The following is an 18,422-nucleotide window of genomic DNA, read 5'->3' on the forward strand; positions in this document are numbered from 1 at the left end:
GCAGCCAGGCACAATATTTAATATATTTATTATTTAAATTTGAAGTGATTCGCTCCGTGTCGTACCCCTTGCTTTGAGTTTCCTTCACCCCGAGCAGTGCACGATCCGCTAGCTGTCAACGATATTTCTCTTTTGCTACGCACTTTCGCGCAGACAGCAAATAAAAAAGGAACAAAATATTGACGTTCTCTACTGCTTTAGACAATTGTAGACAAAGAGAACGAGCGAGAAGGCAAGTGGCAGGCTACCTCATTTAAATACACAAGCCCGAACGAGAGAGCGCGAGTGTTCGACCGATAGCCTGACGTACCCGCAAGTAGTAGAAAAAATAATAGTGATTAACATTTCCTTGATGGTGGACTCGGAAAAATTTGTGTGCCATCGTTGTGCCCTGCTGCTGTTGCTTCTGGCTTTCATTTTCCACGGAAAGAAGAGAACCTACTGCTGCTAGAGCCCACCGATTTGGAAAACGACGGAAGTTCCGGAGTAATTGCGAAATAATCCCGTTCAGCACGAAAAAGCAAAATTTTGCGTCTCGCAAAGGAAGCAAATTTTACGTGTGAGTGCAAGGAAATTCGCTTTTCCTTACGGGCACCCTTTGGCATCCCGTTTCCCCGCCGTGGTGTGTGTGTGACGAATATGGTTTATTGATTCACTCGAAGCTGTCCATGTCGTAAAAGGGAAAAACGAGAATCTTTACAAAAATCTGGAACAGTAATGTCATCACGGTAATTTTTCTTCCGAATGATAGTTCTTGTGTGTAGTAATTTTCTAATCTCTGAAAAGATTGGTAAAAATTAAGTGCAAAAGTGAGCCTGCGTGTCAAAGTTTCCAGTTTTTGCTTTTCTGTTTGTTTTGCACGATAAAGAAAAAGTTTCACGAATCGAAGAGAAAAATATATGAAAGATTTGCATTGACAAAACAAACGAGTTTGATCAGGCGAATCAAAAGCTTTAGATGTGAAGAAAAAATTAGTGCACACTAAATGTATGAAAACCTATGGGTAAAGCCATCGAAGTGTAAATATAAAGTTTTAAGTAAATAGTGCGTACATTACGAAAGTTGTTCGAAAAAGAAGATTATAAAAGTCAGTTTGTTAAGTGGTAGAAATATACAAATTGTGCAGTGACATTCGTTCCGGCTGATAACCATGGAGGTGGTTGGGAACTTCGAGTACAATAGCAAAGATTTGATCGGTCATGGTGCGTTCGCAGTTGTCTTCAAGGGTCGTCACCGGGAGGTAAGTTTTCTTAGGCTTAGGTAAAAAGAAGTTACATCATTATTTTTTTAACATTCACGATATTTGAGTCAAGTCTCATTAAAATCTGCAAACCATTCCAATTATGATAATGATCTAACTTTGCACTGACCCAGTTACCGTTCATAAACACACACAAAGTCGCAGCATTCGGTCAAAACAAGAATATGATTCATTCACATTGAAATTATCCAAAACAGTAATAATACTGCGCTTCAGCTTTCACTGCCTGCGAACATACGATGGAGATAAAGTGCTCACTATCCGGAATAGGTAAACAAAGACATCACCTACTGTCGGACAGAGGAGATAAGCCAGTTGCGGGTGAAGTGTGATAATTCTTTGCCATGTACACATGTCATGACTAGAATGCTCATTTTCTAATTTGTGACAAATTTCGGACTTTTATCTCCTCCCTACAACTTTTCTTGCAGCTTTTTAGGTAAACATCTCCTGAATACTTTGAGTAAAATGTATTTAATGCTGGACCAACGAGAACTCTAGATATAATATCAATATGGATCAGTTTTGCTTTCTGTTTACTGTATACTGTATTTGAATCACTTTTAATGATTTTAGAAAACAACCATTTAAGTAAAACAAGCTAACAATGGTAAAAAAATACAACAATATTTAGGCCCCAATTAATGACGTTTTATTGGCACCAGGTGAAAAATTATCAATCAATCGCTCATGAAGGTCCCACTCCCAGGGTAGGATCCTGAAAAATTATCTTGATCTCTGCGAGACAAATTTGTAATTTGTTATTCATTCATAATTTGACGAAAACCTGTCAGTTACATAAAACTTTTACTCAAGTCAAGGTCAAATATGAAACTTTCCTTTCCACTCTTTCCCCTCCATTCCCAAAAAATCCTTCTTCATTACTTTCCCTTACCGTCCCTTCGTCAATTGTAAAACCATCGTTTCAAAAATATTAAATATGAAACAGTTCAATCAATTGCACGGTAGGAGTTCGTACAAAATTCCATTCATAGTGCACTATCTCGCAACGAACCCGAAAACCACCTGAAGAGATAGAGATGGATAGGCGGGCGTTTTCATTCTAATTGTAATAAACACCATTGAAAAATGGATGCAAAAACCAAAGCTGATGGTGGTTAAACACACGGTTAAACGGAGGAGGAACCTAAAAAATGTACAGCGTATAGGTGATTAGTGACGAGCATAAAATCGTCTTGAAACATTTGGGATAATAATTAACGCCCATCTAAATCTGGACAGTGAGTAGACTGTTGAAGCCACCAATCATAAGAGACCTTTTATAGCTAGTGTATTACTCCAAATGTACTAATCTTGAATGTGGCGTTGCACTGCCGGAATGATTTCTAACGACATCGTTATTTTTATTCTCTCCAAACTGTCATGATGTGGAGAAAACCTGTTCTACATTGTTTTTACATGTTCGGTGTTTATTAATCGTGGTTAAAAACTGTTTGAAGTAAAGTTAAAATTGAACAATCCGTAAAGCAAAATCGCATGTCCGTGAATCGGGATAGATACAACCCTACCGGTCAAACTACCGGTGCTAGTACTAAGCACAGCATAGATCACGAATACGATCTACGGAACACCCCCTCAAGAACAATGTTGAAAAGCATTCAGGATAAGCCTTGTCGCGACTCGAGAGTGTCCCCGAGATGCACACTAAACACATCACTCGATCTAATGAAGCTCTTATCAGTCGTGCCAGTTTGTCGGGAAAACCGTGTTCGTGCATTATCTGCCATAGCTGGTCTCCATCGACCGTTTCGTATGCTGCTTTGAAGTCAATAAACATGTGCACGTTGTAGTCCCAATATTCCTACAAGACCCGTCGGATGGTAAAAATTTGATCTGTGGTAGTGCGATAATTAGCCCGCCTGATAATTCTCCATGAAACTTTGTGCTATTGATGAGAGCCGGTGATAACAAGATCTGGAAGAGTCCCACCGTTATGCAGCGACATTAGTTAAGTCGATCACACTTTTTGTATATCGGAATAGCAACTTCTTCCATCCATTCCTCCAGTAGTTTCCCCTCCTTCCAAATCTTGGAAATAATCCAGCGTAGAGCCGTTACCAGCGTTTCTCGGCCATGTTTGTAAAGTTATGCTGGTAAGCGGTCTTTATCTGAGTGGCGTCTTTGTTACTTTTCTGCAACCTGAACTTCTTGGAGATCAGATGCTATCTTCCATGGGCATTCTTATGATAACTTCCGTTCTGCCTCCTTCTGCAACTTGGAATGAGATGTTTATCGAAGAACTGCTTCCAATTGTCGACCATCCCGTGCTCGATTGTGATCAAATTTCCTTCCTCTTCCCTACACATGTCAGGTTTCAGTATGTAGCCCCTACCAGATTGGTTCATCTTCTCGTAAAACTTGCTCGTTCTAATTTTTCATGATCTATGTCCTTCTTCTAGCGCTTAATACTCCTCAGGATCATGGTCAGCTGGTTACATGCTCGTCGGTATTTGGTCAAGTTCTCCTTAGAGGTATTTTCCAAGTCTTTTTTTCTCTGCACCGCTTGCATTCCACAGCAAATCAAATATTTCGTATAGTCCGGGCTCCTTACCTAATACCGCGGTAGCGCCCAGCTAGCATTTTCATATGTATAATAAATATATAGTAGAAGAGCAAAAAGGTAAAAATCAGCATTACGTACAGATATACATGCTAAATAAATCGTATTTCATTCGCAAAATTGGCATATCCGTACTATTTTGGAGGCGATATACATGATTGCGAATAATTTTGAGCGTTACGACTATACAAGTATTTATATACGATAATATCCGATTAAGCGCGAGTCGCTCTGTACTACTCTACGATTTTGTGCTGAAAATCGTATGTATGTCAGTCATTATCATTATTTACGACAAAAAATCAACTTGATCCCACTTTATCCAGCTTTAGTTACGATTTCGAGTTTTCGTACATTGATATACGAGTTGGTGCTAGCTGGGCGGCCTATCCGGTGGCCGAGTGTATTGTACCGTTTTCGAAGGTTGAAACAATTAACTCCTCGGAAGAAAGCCATGTCTCATCCAGTATTCGCGCGTAGTTCTCGACAGATTGCGGATTATCTAGCTACCTAATGTTCAGCCGAGGAACACGGTTTTAACGTGTCTAGTATACGATTGACAATCATTCTGCTTCTAGATGATGGCCAGAGGTAATATCTGCACTGCTCGTGACGTTAGACAAGAACCGGTCAACTACTAGAACGTGGTCAATCTGGTTCATTGTACGTTGCTCAGGTGGCTTTTTAGATATCTTTGCGCCGGAAAAAGATGCTTTGCATCTTCAGACCTCGGAAAGCTGCCAAGGCTATAGATCGTTGGCTGTTATCGTTCGTGTTGATGTGCAGGCTATGGGGCCATATCACCGATTTATATATTTCTTCCCTACCGACCTGGGCGTTTATCCCAGATGACGATCTTGATGTCCCGTGGCGAACGGCTGTCGGACATTGCCTCCAGCTTTCTCCTCCTTTCTCCTTATCGTCGAGTCTACGTCGGGTCGGGTCGGGTCTTCGTACGGGTTGTCTATAACGATAATATTGTAATTGAAGAAAATGGCCCTTTATTCTCAATAGACACATCCTCTCGTTGACCGCCTTCAGATCTATCACGTGATCCTGGTTTCTACCCAACACTACAAAGCCCCAGTTCCCAGTTCGTTGGTAGTGCAACCGCACTGGTAAAACTGGGCTTTTCGCCGCAGATCTTCCAAACCTTCTCTCTTTTGCGGCAGATTCCCTGCAGTCGCCACCTGCGAAATTCAACGACCTGTAATTCCAAGTACCGAGTTTCCATTCGTCACCCTTGTTTGTCGTCAAAGTCGTTGCCAAATGTTCCGACCGTGATATGCTTGGATATTCGCAGTAATTATTGTTCAGGTAGGTTACCTACCTAAGGCCTCCACTCACCAGTGAGTTTGTAATGTGGTTACCAGCTTAGCTTTCGTGCCAAGACACAATTCAGCCGTGCGCTCCGCATAAGACACTGTCGTGAGCTACTCCTAACCTGGAATATAGAGCCGTCCAGAGCCGCAACTGATACGGGGACAGACGCTCATGGCTGGCAAGGTTACTCCTCTTTCAGACGCTTAGCGTTCGCTTTAGTGTTTCCTTCCCTGCTTGTTTCCACTGGAGTTGGGTACCCGATCTCCACAAAGGTGGCTCGTATTGCGGTTCGTTTCACGAAGTGGTTGTGGTAGGAGTTGTTGGATGAAAGATCGGGGACCACTGTGAGGTCTATTTTATTTCTGCAAGTACGTGGGGCATCGATGGTACGTATTATCCAGCCGTTCACCAACTAGCGAATGTAGTTGAGAACGTTTTCAGGACTCTATCACTGCAACCAGTATTTTTAATCCCTAGTGATAGCGTCCAAGTGTATTTTTCCGTATTCCATACTTCGTTCTTTTTGCACTATAATCACTAATGATTGAGCGAACTGCTCTTTATCCGTGCTTGAGTGCTTTTAAACTAATCTCGGTCTCTAGAGCCAGAAAGAACGGAGACTAGGTTTTCGTTCTGATGATTATACCAAATTTCGAATCTAGTACACTCAAGCCTCGTCTTACGTTTACTATTGAAGGGACGTAAAAACCGCTCATAAAATGAGAGGACGTTAATTCAAATCTTGCACGTAAAAACAAAAATCGTAATTCGAATTTTAGACGTAAAAAGAGAGGACGGTAATTCAAATTTCTGACGTAAAAAAGCGGACGTGAAAAGAATTCACGTAAAATAAAAAAAGAAAAAAAAGTAAAAAGAGATTCTAGTGTACAGTAGCAGAAAAATCCTTGATTTTGGCTCGGAGTCCACACACTTTCTGGTAATAAATCTATCGACTAAAATTCGAGCTTCAAGGCCCAAATGGTCGACCGTAGAGTGGCAGTACAGCACGCAGAATCATATCAATTACTTTACGAAGAACTTGACGCTGTGTAATGGAAGTTGACTGAGGTCCTCACAGGAATGAGCATGATCCCTGGAGTAATAGATGAAGAAAAAGAGTTGGATGGAGAGAACAATTTCGACCAAGGAGAATTTTGTCTAAAAAATTTACTGTCTCCCTTTGAAATATAATATATCTAGGTACATGGTTTATGCCACTGGCTTCAAAATAGTATTTTAAAATTTTTAAAATAGTCATTTGAAAGATTTAGACACTAAGAAAATCTTGCATAAATTTCTCCAAATAATTTTTTTGAGACCGAAATCCAAATTTTCGAAAAGGTTTTAAATCGGCAATATAAAAGGCAAACCGATTTTGTAGAACATAAAAACATGTTGAATAATTCCATGAAAAATTGCAAAACGCATGATATAGATTACGATACTTTTGTGTCAAATCTGCCTTTTTACCAAAATTTTATTTTGTACTGAATTGTGCTTGCGTATTGTATTGAATTGCGAGAGAAAATTAATTAGTTTTGAGTCTCCAAGTTTACAAATTAACGAAGTATGTAGGACAATGCACTATTTATATAATTCTACCGCGACGTTGTAGTAGAATTACTGTGGAAATGAGAATGTTTAAGAAAGCAGTGTAGGGGAAGTGAAGTGAGACATTGTGTGCCTTTGGATTCTGGTGGCCTTGTTGTTATTATTATTATTATTATTATTATTATTATTATTATTATTATTATTATTATTTTATTTTATTATTTATTACAAAAAATCCATCTGACAGTTTGTCTAAATGAATAAAATAATTCTGGCTTCTATTGAAAACATTAACTAGTCGCTCTCGAAAAACATGAACTGGAACATTGAAGTGAAATAACTCAAACACTTCATTGAAACGTTGGCACATAATTCTGACAGGTTTTTGAGCTCCAAATTAGCGGCTCTAGGTACAGAAAATTCCTTTGACGTAACTGCCTAACAGGCGCATATATGTTCAACTGCTCCAGTAGCGAAGGACAGTCCACGTGATTGGATAGAAGCTTCGCAGCGAAGACAGCTTGGGCAATTCGTCGTCTCAACACCAAAGGCTGAATACCAAGAAGTCGGCAGCGATCTTCGTAAAATGGCAGGTTCAGCGGGTCACTCCAAGACAAATGGCGAAGCGCGTAGCGGATAAATTTCTCCTGTACCGTTTCTATTCTGTTGCACCAGTTGGCGTGAAATGGGCACCAAACAATAGAATTATTAGTTTCTAGGATCGATCTCACAAGAGAGCAATAGAGCGATTTAAGGCAGAGAGGATCATGAAACTCATCGGCAATTTTGAAAATAAATCCTAGCTGGCGATTAGCTCTTGAGATGATACTTTCATAGTGGTGCCTGAATATTAGCTCGTTGTCTAGCAGCACTCCCAGGTCTTTGACACATTGCACACGGAGGAGGCAGTGGCCCGAAATAGTGTAGTTATGTTCAATTGGCGCACGCTTTCGGTGAAACGAAATTATGTTGCATTTGTCTATACTTAATGTTAGATAGTTTGTTGCACACCAGTTCACAAAATCATTCAGATATTCCTGTAGTTCCACGCAGTCGCTTTGGCACGTGATGACTCTAAAGATTTTTGTATCGTCAGCATAAAACAACCAACAGTCCTGCGGAAGCAAAAGCGCGACATCGTTCATGAAAATCGAGAAAAGAAGCGGGACCAGGTTGCTGCCTTGTGGAACTCCAGATCGATTGGAGAAGCAGTTGGAAACAGAAGATTTTAATTTGACACATAAATTTCGTTTCGTTAAGTAATATCTAAACCAGCAGATGGCGTCCGTAGGTACACCCAGTCGCTCCATTTGTCCTAGCAGTCTACACGGTCGAAAGCAGCTTTCAGGTCTAGATAGATAGCATCGGTTTGCAGGCTAGCTCGGCATACAGCGGAAAACAAACTGCATCAAATTTGTGGTTACCGATCTTTTTGGAAAAAATCCATGCTGCTCAGCGTCAATGTAGCATTTACAGCAAGCAAACAAAGCATCATTAACAATTATCTCGAAAAGTTTTGAGCAAGCGCACAAGCACGTGATCCCGCGATAATTAGTTATGTCGCGTTTATCACCTTTTTTATATATTGGAAAAAGATAAGAAAATTTCCATCGGTCAGGGAATTTGCGTTGCTGGATCGACATATTCGAAAGCTTGGCGATAGGAGAGCTAAGTGCAGAACCGCATCGTTTCAATACCGCAGAAGGGATGCCATCCGCTCCAACTGCGTACGAGGTCTTCAGTTTACCCAATGCAGCAATAACGGTATCAGTATTAATATGGGGCAGGTCGAATGGGAAAGCGTCACGTGGTGCTACGTTGCTGGCTTCCTTAATTTGTGCGCGAGAAGCGAGGGAGTCGTTGAATGTTAATTTAAAATGTTCGGCGAAAAGGATGCATTTCTCACGTTCACTTTTGGCGACGCAATTCCCTGAAAACATGGACGACGGAAATCCATATTCCTTGCGCTCACAAATGACCAGAATTGTTTCGGTTGCAGGCGAAGATTATCTTGGATGCGCTTCACATATCGGTTGTACAAATAACGATTGTAGCTACGGTATTGGTGGCTTGCAATATTAAACTGAAGCTTGTAGTACGGAGAGCGATGGCAACAGTAGTTCCGTAGTGCGGCTGAACGCAAGCGTTTAAGCGTGCTTAGGCGTGCATTCGACCACGCTGGCTTACGCGGCAGTGCACGAACAGGAACTATCCGATTGTTGACGGCTTCAATAATACTGCTGAAATGGCATACGGCATCGTCAATACTGGGGGAGGCTTCGAAAAATATATTCCAATCAACATCAGAAACGCAGCGCTGAGTGCTAGATAGTCAGACCGACGAAAATTCAATCTTAGATCTTGAGAAGGCTGGTCGTACAGCACTGGTAGAGGAAGATTTAACGACACAGCTATAGCAGGATGAAAGCTTCCAGGTCTACCAGCGGTTCATGCGAAACAGATGCGGCACAGTTGGGCACAGCTAAATCGTTCGCAAGAATGAGATCCAGCATGCGACCGTCCAGATTCAGTATGGTATTGATTTGAGTCAACCCATGCAGGTTAAAACCGTCTAACAAGGAACAGCAGCTGACAGGCATTTGTGAGCGCATCGTATCCACTATGGGTAAAGCATCATCTGAAATAACCCAGTTCAAACCAGTTGTAGTCGCCGAAGTTACGCTAATGTGCGTGGATCCACACGAGACAACACAGAACCGATTGAATCAATGTGCTGTTGAATAAGCTGAGAGTCAGATTTTCGGTCGGGGGGCAAATATATGACACCCACACTGACAATTGCACACGACGTTTCTATAATCACTCACTACTGTTCGAGAGTGTCATAGATAGGGGCTGGATCGATGCGGCAATTAAAATTATTGGAAACAGCTATCAGTACACCTCCACCGCGCACCTTAGGACTATTCAGATGAGAGCGGTCGTTCCGGAACACGGTATACTGATTTCCAAATAGTTGCGTCGAGAAAATGCGGTCGTCAAGCCACGTTTCGGTAAGCACTGTTACGTCGTAATCTCCTTCAGACACAGCCAGAAAGAAGGAATCAATTTTTTTACGCAACCCGCGCACGTTATACTTATAACATCAACTTCAAAGCAAAGCCTAGGTCCGTTATCGAAACTTGACCTTCTGTTTTTTTTATAGGACAGACTTAGAGTGCAGGACAATTGCAGGGCCAGACTATAACATCAACTTCATCTCAAATCAAAAAAGTTTGTCTACAATATTCGAAATTTCTAAATTAAAATAGACCATTTGAGATAAGGCTAATATATATGAAAACGAAAAATGACATATACAGCAAAGATAAGTCAATATTTCGAAGCAGATTTATTTAATTTTTAATGCTGGTGTGATCAAATAGCAATGGTTTAAAATGCAAAAAACATTTGCTCCCCATTAGAATAATAACAATTTTCTGCTCTATTTTCGGGGGATACAAAAGGGACGTTTTTGTTGTTATGCGCAGCCCAGATAAGCACTGATGTAGATTGCAACTTACAGTAGAAATACATATTTATGTAAAAGAATGACAAACTTTGTTTGTAAATGGTGGAAGCAATCATTGGAATAAGCAACATATTTTAGAAAACGTAAAGTTTGTGATAATTCATCAATTTACAATACACTCCTGATTATCCCAGAGCTTACATACATTCATTTGAATATAATCGATCAAACATAAACCTCTCATCATACCTCTCGAGGTAGTTGAATAAATGTTCTCTGGCAAATTGCAAATAGACACCGGAAGTCTGCCCAGACACGAGAGATTAACAATAACATATACAAACAGGCAATACTCCAGATATTGATTTTTCCGTTCATCCTGAAAAATTTCTTTCTTATTCTATGCAGTGTGTGTGCCTGTGTATGCTCGTTTATTCGCACAGAATATCTTATCCTTCTCTTCCTTTCACATTTTTTTTTTCTTTTCAGAAACATTTCCCGGTCGCGATTAAAAGCATAACCAAGAAAAGCCTCGCCAAGTCGCAGAGCCTGCTCGGGAAGGAAATCAAAATCCTTCGGGAGCTCAGTGCACTGCACCACGAGAATGTCGTCACCCTGCTGGCCTGCACCGAGAAGGATCACAACGTATACCTGGTGATGGAGGTAAGTCACACACCCTCGCTCTTACCAACCCATCCACCGTACACATGCCCCCCCGCACATTTATTTATGTAATGACTTTGCCCCCACTTGGTCATGTCCTCACCTCCACCGCCGGAAAGGTATGGTAGGCAATCGTGCTGAAAAGATTTATCGCACACACGTAGAGTGGACAGTTTTGTGTATATTTCCTTCACTTTCATCTACGGGGAAGAATTATTATTTTAAGCTGCAGGCAGACATGCCGCTAGTCTTCTGTTAGCATTATTCATGTTGCTGCCGAATGGAGGAGAGTACCTTTTTGTTATGCCCGGCTCTGTTATTATGAGAAGCAATTTTTTATGTTCTATCCAGAAGTTAATTTTCTCTTTCGTCAGTACATTAACTGGGATTTGTCCGAGAAAGGGTAGTCGTTGAATAAGAAAGTGTGTTTATTATGACTCCTTGTCGGGGTCGAGATATTTTGCACTCCGATCCATCGTAATAGACCGGGCCCTTTAACCTGGTGATGATAATGTTTAGTAGCACTGATTCAAGCGAAAACACTTCAGGTTGAAAGGTTCAAGTCCCTAAACTGAAAGTCGTTCGTAGGGTTTTTTTGTGTTGCTCGATCCTCTCGAAAACAAGTCTGTAGTAAACAGTCTGACACTCGGAATGATTACACCAGGTTAACATCCTGAGAGTGCTCCAAAATAAACCTCTTTGTCCCCCTCATAATCATCCAAATGAGTTCAAGGAGTGTGGTTTTTAGCGGTGTTTAATTAGATTAACACTCCTTTTTACGTTTGGCGCTGGAAGTGATCGCCAACTGATCATCCGCAACAAAATGATTTTGTTCGGCAAAACACAGCTGCTGCTGCTTGTATCATACCGTCGACGACGTTGCCAGCTGGTTGCAATGTTGTCGGATTTCTTTATTTGTAAAACATCGACCCACACGCGTCTGATTCCGAGTGAACCGACCAGCTCCATGGACATGATAACGGAGCACGTCATGGAAATCGTACACACACGAACGTGATTGAGACCATGATCGGCCGGCGAGCGTTTCAAGCCATGGTGCGGGTGATTTAGCAAGGAGTAAACAGCTCCAATCGGTAACCGTCGAAGCGTACGTCATCAGTAAACAGCAAAAAAACACTCGCTCGCCAAAAGGACGGACACCGGCGGCGGCGTGTTTACTTTACTGTAGCAAATTGCGCAGAAAGCCAGTTTCGGCTGATTGCCGAACTCGCGCCGAGTATATGAAAGGTTTCCACCACGGTGGGCCGTCTTTGCTTCCGATTCGAATGCACAGCAGACACGCGAATACTGAACGCCTTAAGTCAATTAGTATAGGCGCTTGGTCAATGAATTTCAACGAAGGCTGGCCTGTCGTCGAACTGTATTCAATTAGAGGACCGGATATCTTGATGCTAATTCCGTTGTCTATACAAATGAGTCCTGGAGCGAAGTTGAAAAATTTGCATCGGTGAATCATGGAAAAGATTCCGTTTTGTTGGACATTTTTTTCTACACTATTCGAGTGATGAGTAAAAATATTACAGTTGTTCCTCCTTGTTAAAAGAAAAATTACACTTAATTCGACGAATCTAGTTGAATGTTGTATGGCAATCGATCCTCAGTACTTCAAATCAATTCGACGTTTTACGGTTTTACGGGTTTTATATCTGTTATCTGTAATGAGGAGTAATTTCTATAAACAAACGACGAGTGCACCCCTGGATAATCCGCTTTTGCCCACTTCTTAGCAACAAGTTTTGATCATTTTTTCCAGCCCCTTTCAAATTGTTGAATAGTTTCCACTGGAGAGGCAGGTTTCCTAAGATGTACCTTCATCAATGCCCAAAATTCTTCAATTGGTCTAATTTTCGGGCAATTAGAGGGATTCATTTGTTTATTTGTTTGTTTATTTTGTTACCAGTCAACAGACCCAGATGGTCCTAATGATGCTTAAGTATACTTAAAATATTCACTTTAATTCTAGAATTCTAGATTCATGACTTTTGAAACGAAAGTTACATCCTCTCGACCGTTGATTTCGCGTAATGTCAAGACGACAAATCTGGCCAGAAGACGGCAGGATTCTTGTGGCTACGAATCATAGGTAGAAACTGTTTTTGTAAGCACTTCTTAACGTACATTTCGCTGTTTATCGAAAGAGTTCTAATGAACGGTTGCGAAATTTTACCGTATCCAGAAATAGCTTGTCAGACCATAGCCTTTTTATCAAATTTTTCGACTTTAAATGATGTTCCAGGCTCTAATACCTACCCTCCTCGCATCGTGGCCCTAGCAAGGATTTATAGTCTAATTCCACCTATATTTAACCGTCTGTACCCGGCAACCATCGTATCGCGCAGTTTTGGCACTCGGAGTCTGATCGACGCTCCTTGTTCCGGGGTTCGTTTTGGCTGCTTCTGCTTCTTATTTAGATTCGCAGATTCAAACGCTCTTTAGTGTGGTGAATGTTTGATTTCGACGCGCTAACCTTTGTGCATGTCCAGTCCAGTGGAATGTCCACGCATTTGAAAAAAAACTGCAGGAAAAAAAATATACCGCTGCACAGGTGCTGAGAAATAAAAGTAAACAACATGACGCAGCAGCAAACATAGACTAAATTCAAAAGAGATTGTGAAATAGCAGCGGGTTCTGACTGCGTCTATACTTTCTGCGACAGTCATTGCAGCAATTTTTCCAGGCAAATGTCAGTAGACGGTATTTTGCTATTTTGCTATTTTTACAATCAAAATCAGGTCACCTGATAACGCATATCAAACATCAAAATCCAATTCTAGTACTTCCACAGGAGGAAAACAATATTAATCATTCTTCAGTCCAATCAACAGTGCTGAACTCTGTTTATTAGATTAATCATCCGTAACGGAGCCGTGCCACCCGCGCTGTGCGTGTGTGTTGAAAACTTTACTTCCACAGTAGTTGTTTCCTGTGCAAGGAATACAACGTATCAGTACGTTCGGTACGGTTAGATTATCAATTATCGATCGTAAGTAACCGGCTATAACTTGCCCCAGAAATGTACGATTCGAATTACCAATAATCGCGAGAGCGGCGGGCATCTGCTAAAAAAAATGTTCGCACGCTCTGTGAACGTGAACAAGCAATACGGCCGTAGACCCTGCCTGCCTGCCTGCCTGCCTAACGCAAGAAACGAGTTTACCGCAACACGCGCATTCCTTCAAGGACACCGAAGGCAGCGTACGTATGCTTTTAGTTGTTACCACAGAATAACTGTATCGGCTAGTTTACAGCTGTATTGGCGCGTTTCGATTAGAATTGACATGGCAAGTACGTTTCTTTTATGTAGGCACTTTGTGAGCTTGAACTTGAGTAAGTTCTAGCGGCGTCGTCGCTATCGAACTCGACAGGTGGCTTTTGAGCAGGATAATAGCGTTAAGTGCGGTAATCAGTGTACACACGCAATGAAATCGATAGCGGCTTTGCTGTTGTTTGTTGTGATTGAGTAATTAAGTTGACAACAAAAATAAATATGTTGCAATTAAAAAATCGTTGCATTTTTTATGCAAATTTAACTTTGATCATACGTTATTTAACAGCCCTGCCTTAGGTTAAATCATCAAAAGCTGGGAGGTTTTAAAAAGTTGATTTTTCTAGAAAACCCCAGAAAATCAGTTAAAACTGATAAAAATGAAAATTTGTATGCATGTTACGGTAACTTTCGACTGTATTCTAACATGTTTTGTTTGTAAAAAAAGATTACTGAAATGGCTACTGATAGTTAATTTACTGGAACACTTCCAAAATAAGGCGTTTATGGACAACTTCGGCGGAATAAAACGCCGCTCATAGAAAACCACGATTTTCAAACTTTATGTACCTTTTTCTCAGAAACTACACAACGTACTGGAACAAACTTTTTTTTGTTTTGTTGGTAGTAGCTTGGCAAAGACTTTTATAACTTTTCAGTTTCGTAAACTAAACACAGCTAGAGAACAAAGAAAACCAGGATCCAGGAAGCCGCAGATCGAAAACTTGCCCAGTATTCAGTCTAACATTTTTCGCACCAAACGCTTCTCTGCTTTAATAAAAAAACACTGTTTAGAGAACAAAATCTTGTGATCAACGCTAAAAAATCACTGTTTGTCATGATCTGTACGGATCGTGATCTGTGCGTGTGGCAATAACTCACAGGTTTTATCAAAATCACTGATCTTCCATTCCTGGTCACGATTACAGTGATCAAGGGATGTCCATAAGGAGTTCTCTCCCTGATAACCAAAGTGTTAAGAGATAATTGCCTAAGCCATCAACGTAGAACTTATCGTCAGAGAAAAGACTAAACAGTGAAACAGTTTATCTACCCAAATCCTGCAGTAGCTAAAAAACTACTTAACTTAACTTGTAGTGAACTACGCACATTCACGGGACTGCTAACTGGGCACTATCCCGCTTTTGATCGTTTAAAGAATATCGGATGATTCCGGAACCTGCCGCTTTTGTAACTCTGAACTTGAAAGTTCAGCGAATCTGCCGTGCACTTACGGAACTCTTGCTTTATCTAGGTACAACTTCTCTAGGCAAAATTTCCTTTCTAAAGCCCAAATCCTTAAAGTGCGTTGATTTTATTAACCAGTATCGACTTAAGGCACAAGATTACAACTGTCTAGCTCAACTCCATCAATGGGCATAAGCAGTCCGTAAACTGTGATAGAGCAATCGGAGCCTACCTCAAAAGATGATCATTAAGACTGCTACAGTGGTCTTTTAATACAAAAATAGGCTCGCTGTTTAATCTGCACAGCGCCTCGCGCGTTGTAATGCCGGTTCCCTTCTTAGTGATTTGTTAAGATGCCTTGCTGAAGATCACTAAATCTCTGGATCATCAAGATCCAGATATTGCTGAAGAGCTGATGCAACATTTGCGTTGACAATACTGGGTAAGCTTTCAGCATCTCGATTGACATGCAGAATTTTCCTGGTGCTCTTCAAGACTGCTTCAATTTGAACTAGCAACAGCGCCTAGGAGCTGACACGGTCGATGCCACGTACTGTGGGCGTCCTGCGCTGATTTTGTTGACCTGCGATATTTGAGACTCAGAATAGTTATTTGAATGTACAGTTCAACGGTTAAGCTTGTCTGTACGGTCGATTAGAGATTTGGCCAGCTCTTCCCGTAAGCGACATTCTCGCATTGGTGCACACCACTAAGGCGGTAAAAACTTTCTACATGTCCACTTTTATTAAGTGGATATGTCTATTGGCGGTGGCCCTTTCTTCCTCCTTAACTAGATAGTTTACCCTGGCTGTTTTGTCCCGTTGACAAAACTTCTTAACATCCATCTCCAGCATGGCATATCGTTGATAGGTTGCTGACTTAGTCGCCCTGGTTCGTGCACGCTCAATCTTGGATTTCGTCGTGTTTGGAATCAGGCAACGGTTGTTTTCATTGTGTATCCGTTCTCATCTCATCAAGGCCGCGTGAGCTCCTTGGACCTAGAATAGTTACAGTATTTGGAGCTACAGGCGGCTATGCCAATTGAGCCAACTGGCCAAAAGAGGCAACTTTCTTCGCTGGGCAAGGGTCTGTAAAATAATCCACATTCCACAATTTTGAATGTTACGAAATTGAATAGAAAGCTTTCAGTTCGAGCTACAGAATGATCTGAGTAGTTTTAAATGGATGTGCGAAATTTCTTTTTAAAAGAGTTAATCGTTCTAGATTAAGGTAACTTATAAATGAAACGGGTGGCCTTTTCAGTGCAGCAAATATAAATTTCTATTTTTACTCTTTCGTATTTAGTAAAAAGGGAACAGATAAATCGATAAACTTTCCAGCATAATATTCCATACAAAAAAACTTTGTTATTCTTGTAGCTAATTTTAAGCTGTATTCACCAACCAGGAATTTTTCCAAAATCGTCCAGGAAAACCGGGAAAAAACCAGGAATTTGAAATCACCAATTGAGTTGCCACTAGGGCTGTCTAACCGGTAGTACCGGTAGTACCGAAACCGGTAATACCGACCAATTTTTGGATACCGAAATACCGGTTTTGGAAAGGCAAAAAACCGGTATTTCCGGTATTTTCTAATCTGCTTGTTTTTTCCAACTCCTTATTCGAATAAGAACTAAATTTGATAAAAGATTATAAAACTTTCAGAAAAATAACTTGGTGTTAATGCCGACGAGATTCTTCGACTAGTAACAATGAAGAGAGTGAAGTTGTGTGTCAAATAATTATAGCTCTTGAACCCGTTTAAGGCACAGTAGAGTAACCTTGTAAAAATGTTTCATTGTATGAGCCAGACAACTTGATATTCAAAGGCCACCAAATTATTCGAAGCTCTCAAAAAACGAATTTAGGAAACAAGATCAGGGCCCAGAAACGTCACTTACAGTAGTAAATTGTTATTCAACAATGAGGTAATAAAACAGCACCGCTTCGTTTCAAAACTGGCTTCAATCAGCGTTTCAATGACGCTTTTCACTTCATCATGACGACCGGTTTTAAAGTTTCATTTGTATTTCTCTATCAAATATTCAGAAAAAGGTCAGCCTAGACTTTGAATGCAATTGATTTGATTTTGAGTAACATTTGCTACAATTTAACGCATATTATGATTAATCTACTCAGCATCGACAAATCGTGCCTGACTGTCAATCGTCGTCATTTGACACAATCAGTAGCTTCAGCTGAAGCTTGCTTGAAACAAGTCACTTAATGTATGACGCAAAGGTAAGGGAAAGTTAGCTTCATTTATTAGTTTCGACGAAGCCGGGCGCTGATCAGAATACGGGGATCTTTGCGCTTTTGCGCATTCTTGCCACCAAAGAATCTACCAGGAAAGAGTTTGGAATATTTTTCAAGTCTTTCGAGTGATACATTGATTAAACAAAGGAGATGAAATCTGCATCCCACTATCTTCGAATAGTGGATTGATAACAGAGAAGAGGTATTTGAGAACGATGATGAAGAGGATGACGTTATGCAGGAGTTCCGGTTTGGGGATGGCGAAAAAATTGTTGAGAGGCTGTAGGAGACCGGGGCATTAATTATGCTGGAAGCAACAATACAAGATATTTTGTAAATAATTAAAGGCGGGTTTCCCTACTATAAATTTGAAGAAATGAAGGGAAAATTCCTGATGTGCTTAGAGCCATTCGCCAGACATCAGTGAAAGCGGAAGTTTTTTTCAATTGTTGGAAGTGTTGGCAATAAAATTCGTTCTAGTAAGGGAATTAAATCGCATTAAAGGTATTATATCTGCTTAAATTCTAATTTGCTAAGCAACAATACTGAAGCTAAAGTTTCAAAATAAAAAGATTTACTGAAAAACATCGACATTTCTATTGATTTCGACTAATCTGCCAATACCGGTATTTTACCGGTACTACCGGTATTTTCTACGCCAATACCGAAATACCGGTTTTCACCAAAAGCGCCCAATACCGACAGCCCTAGTTGCCACCCTTATAACTTTGGCATATGCCACAGGCATATCGAGGTATATAAAATCCTCCACTAATTCATAACGTACCATCCAGCTGAACCACTTGGCGTCAATTGGGCTGTCACTTTTTCTGCCAGGAACC

At 40.7% G+C, this 18,422-nt stretch overlaps 1 protein-coding gene across 2 annotated transcripts in view; it reads left to right on the forward strand.

Moving 5' to 3' along the window:
* The first annotated feature begins 363 nt into the window (after positions 1-363).
* LOC128733810 (serine/threonine-protein kinase ULK2) overlaps positions 364-18,422 on the forward strand; it is a 71,220-nt gene continuing 53,161 nt past the window's right edge. For both annotated transcript variants that reach the window (XM_053827617.1, XM_053827618.1), the window contains exons 1-2: positions 364-1,240; positions 10,678-10,851. In XM_053827617.1, coding sequence (XP_053683592.1) covers positions 1,151-1,240; positions 10,678-10,851 — 264 coding nt within the window. In that variant the 5' untranslated portion in view covers positions 364-1,150. The remainder of the gene's footprint in view (positions 1,241-10,677; positions 10,852-18,422) is intronic.

The sequence above is a fragment of the Sabethes cyaneus genome, chromosome 2 (assembly GCF_943734655.1).
Source record: "Sabethes cyaneus chromosome 2, idSabCyanKW18_F2, whole genome shotgun sequence".
In the NCBI taxonomy this organism is placed as follows: Eukaryota; Metazoa; Arthropoda; class Insecta; order Diptera; family Culicidae; genus Sabethes; species Sabethes cyaneus.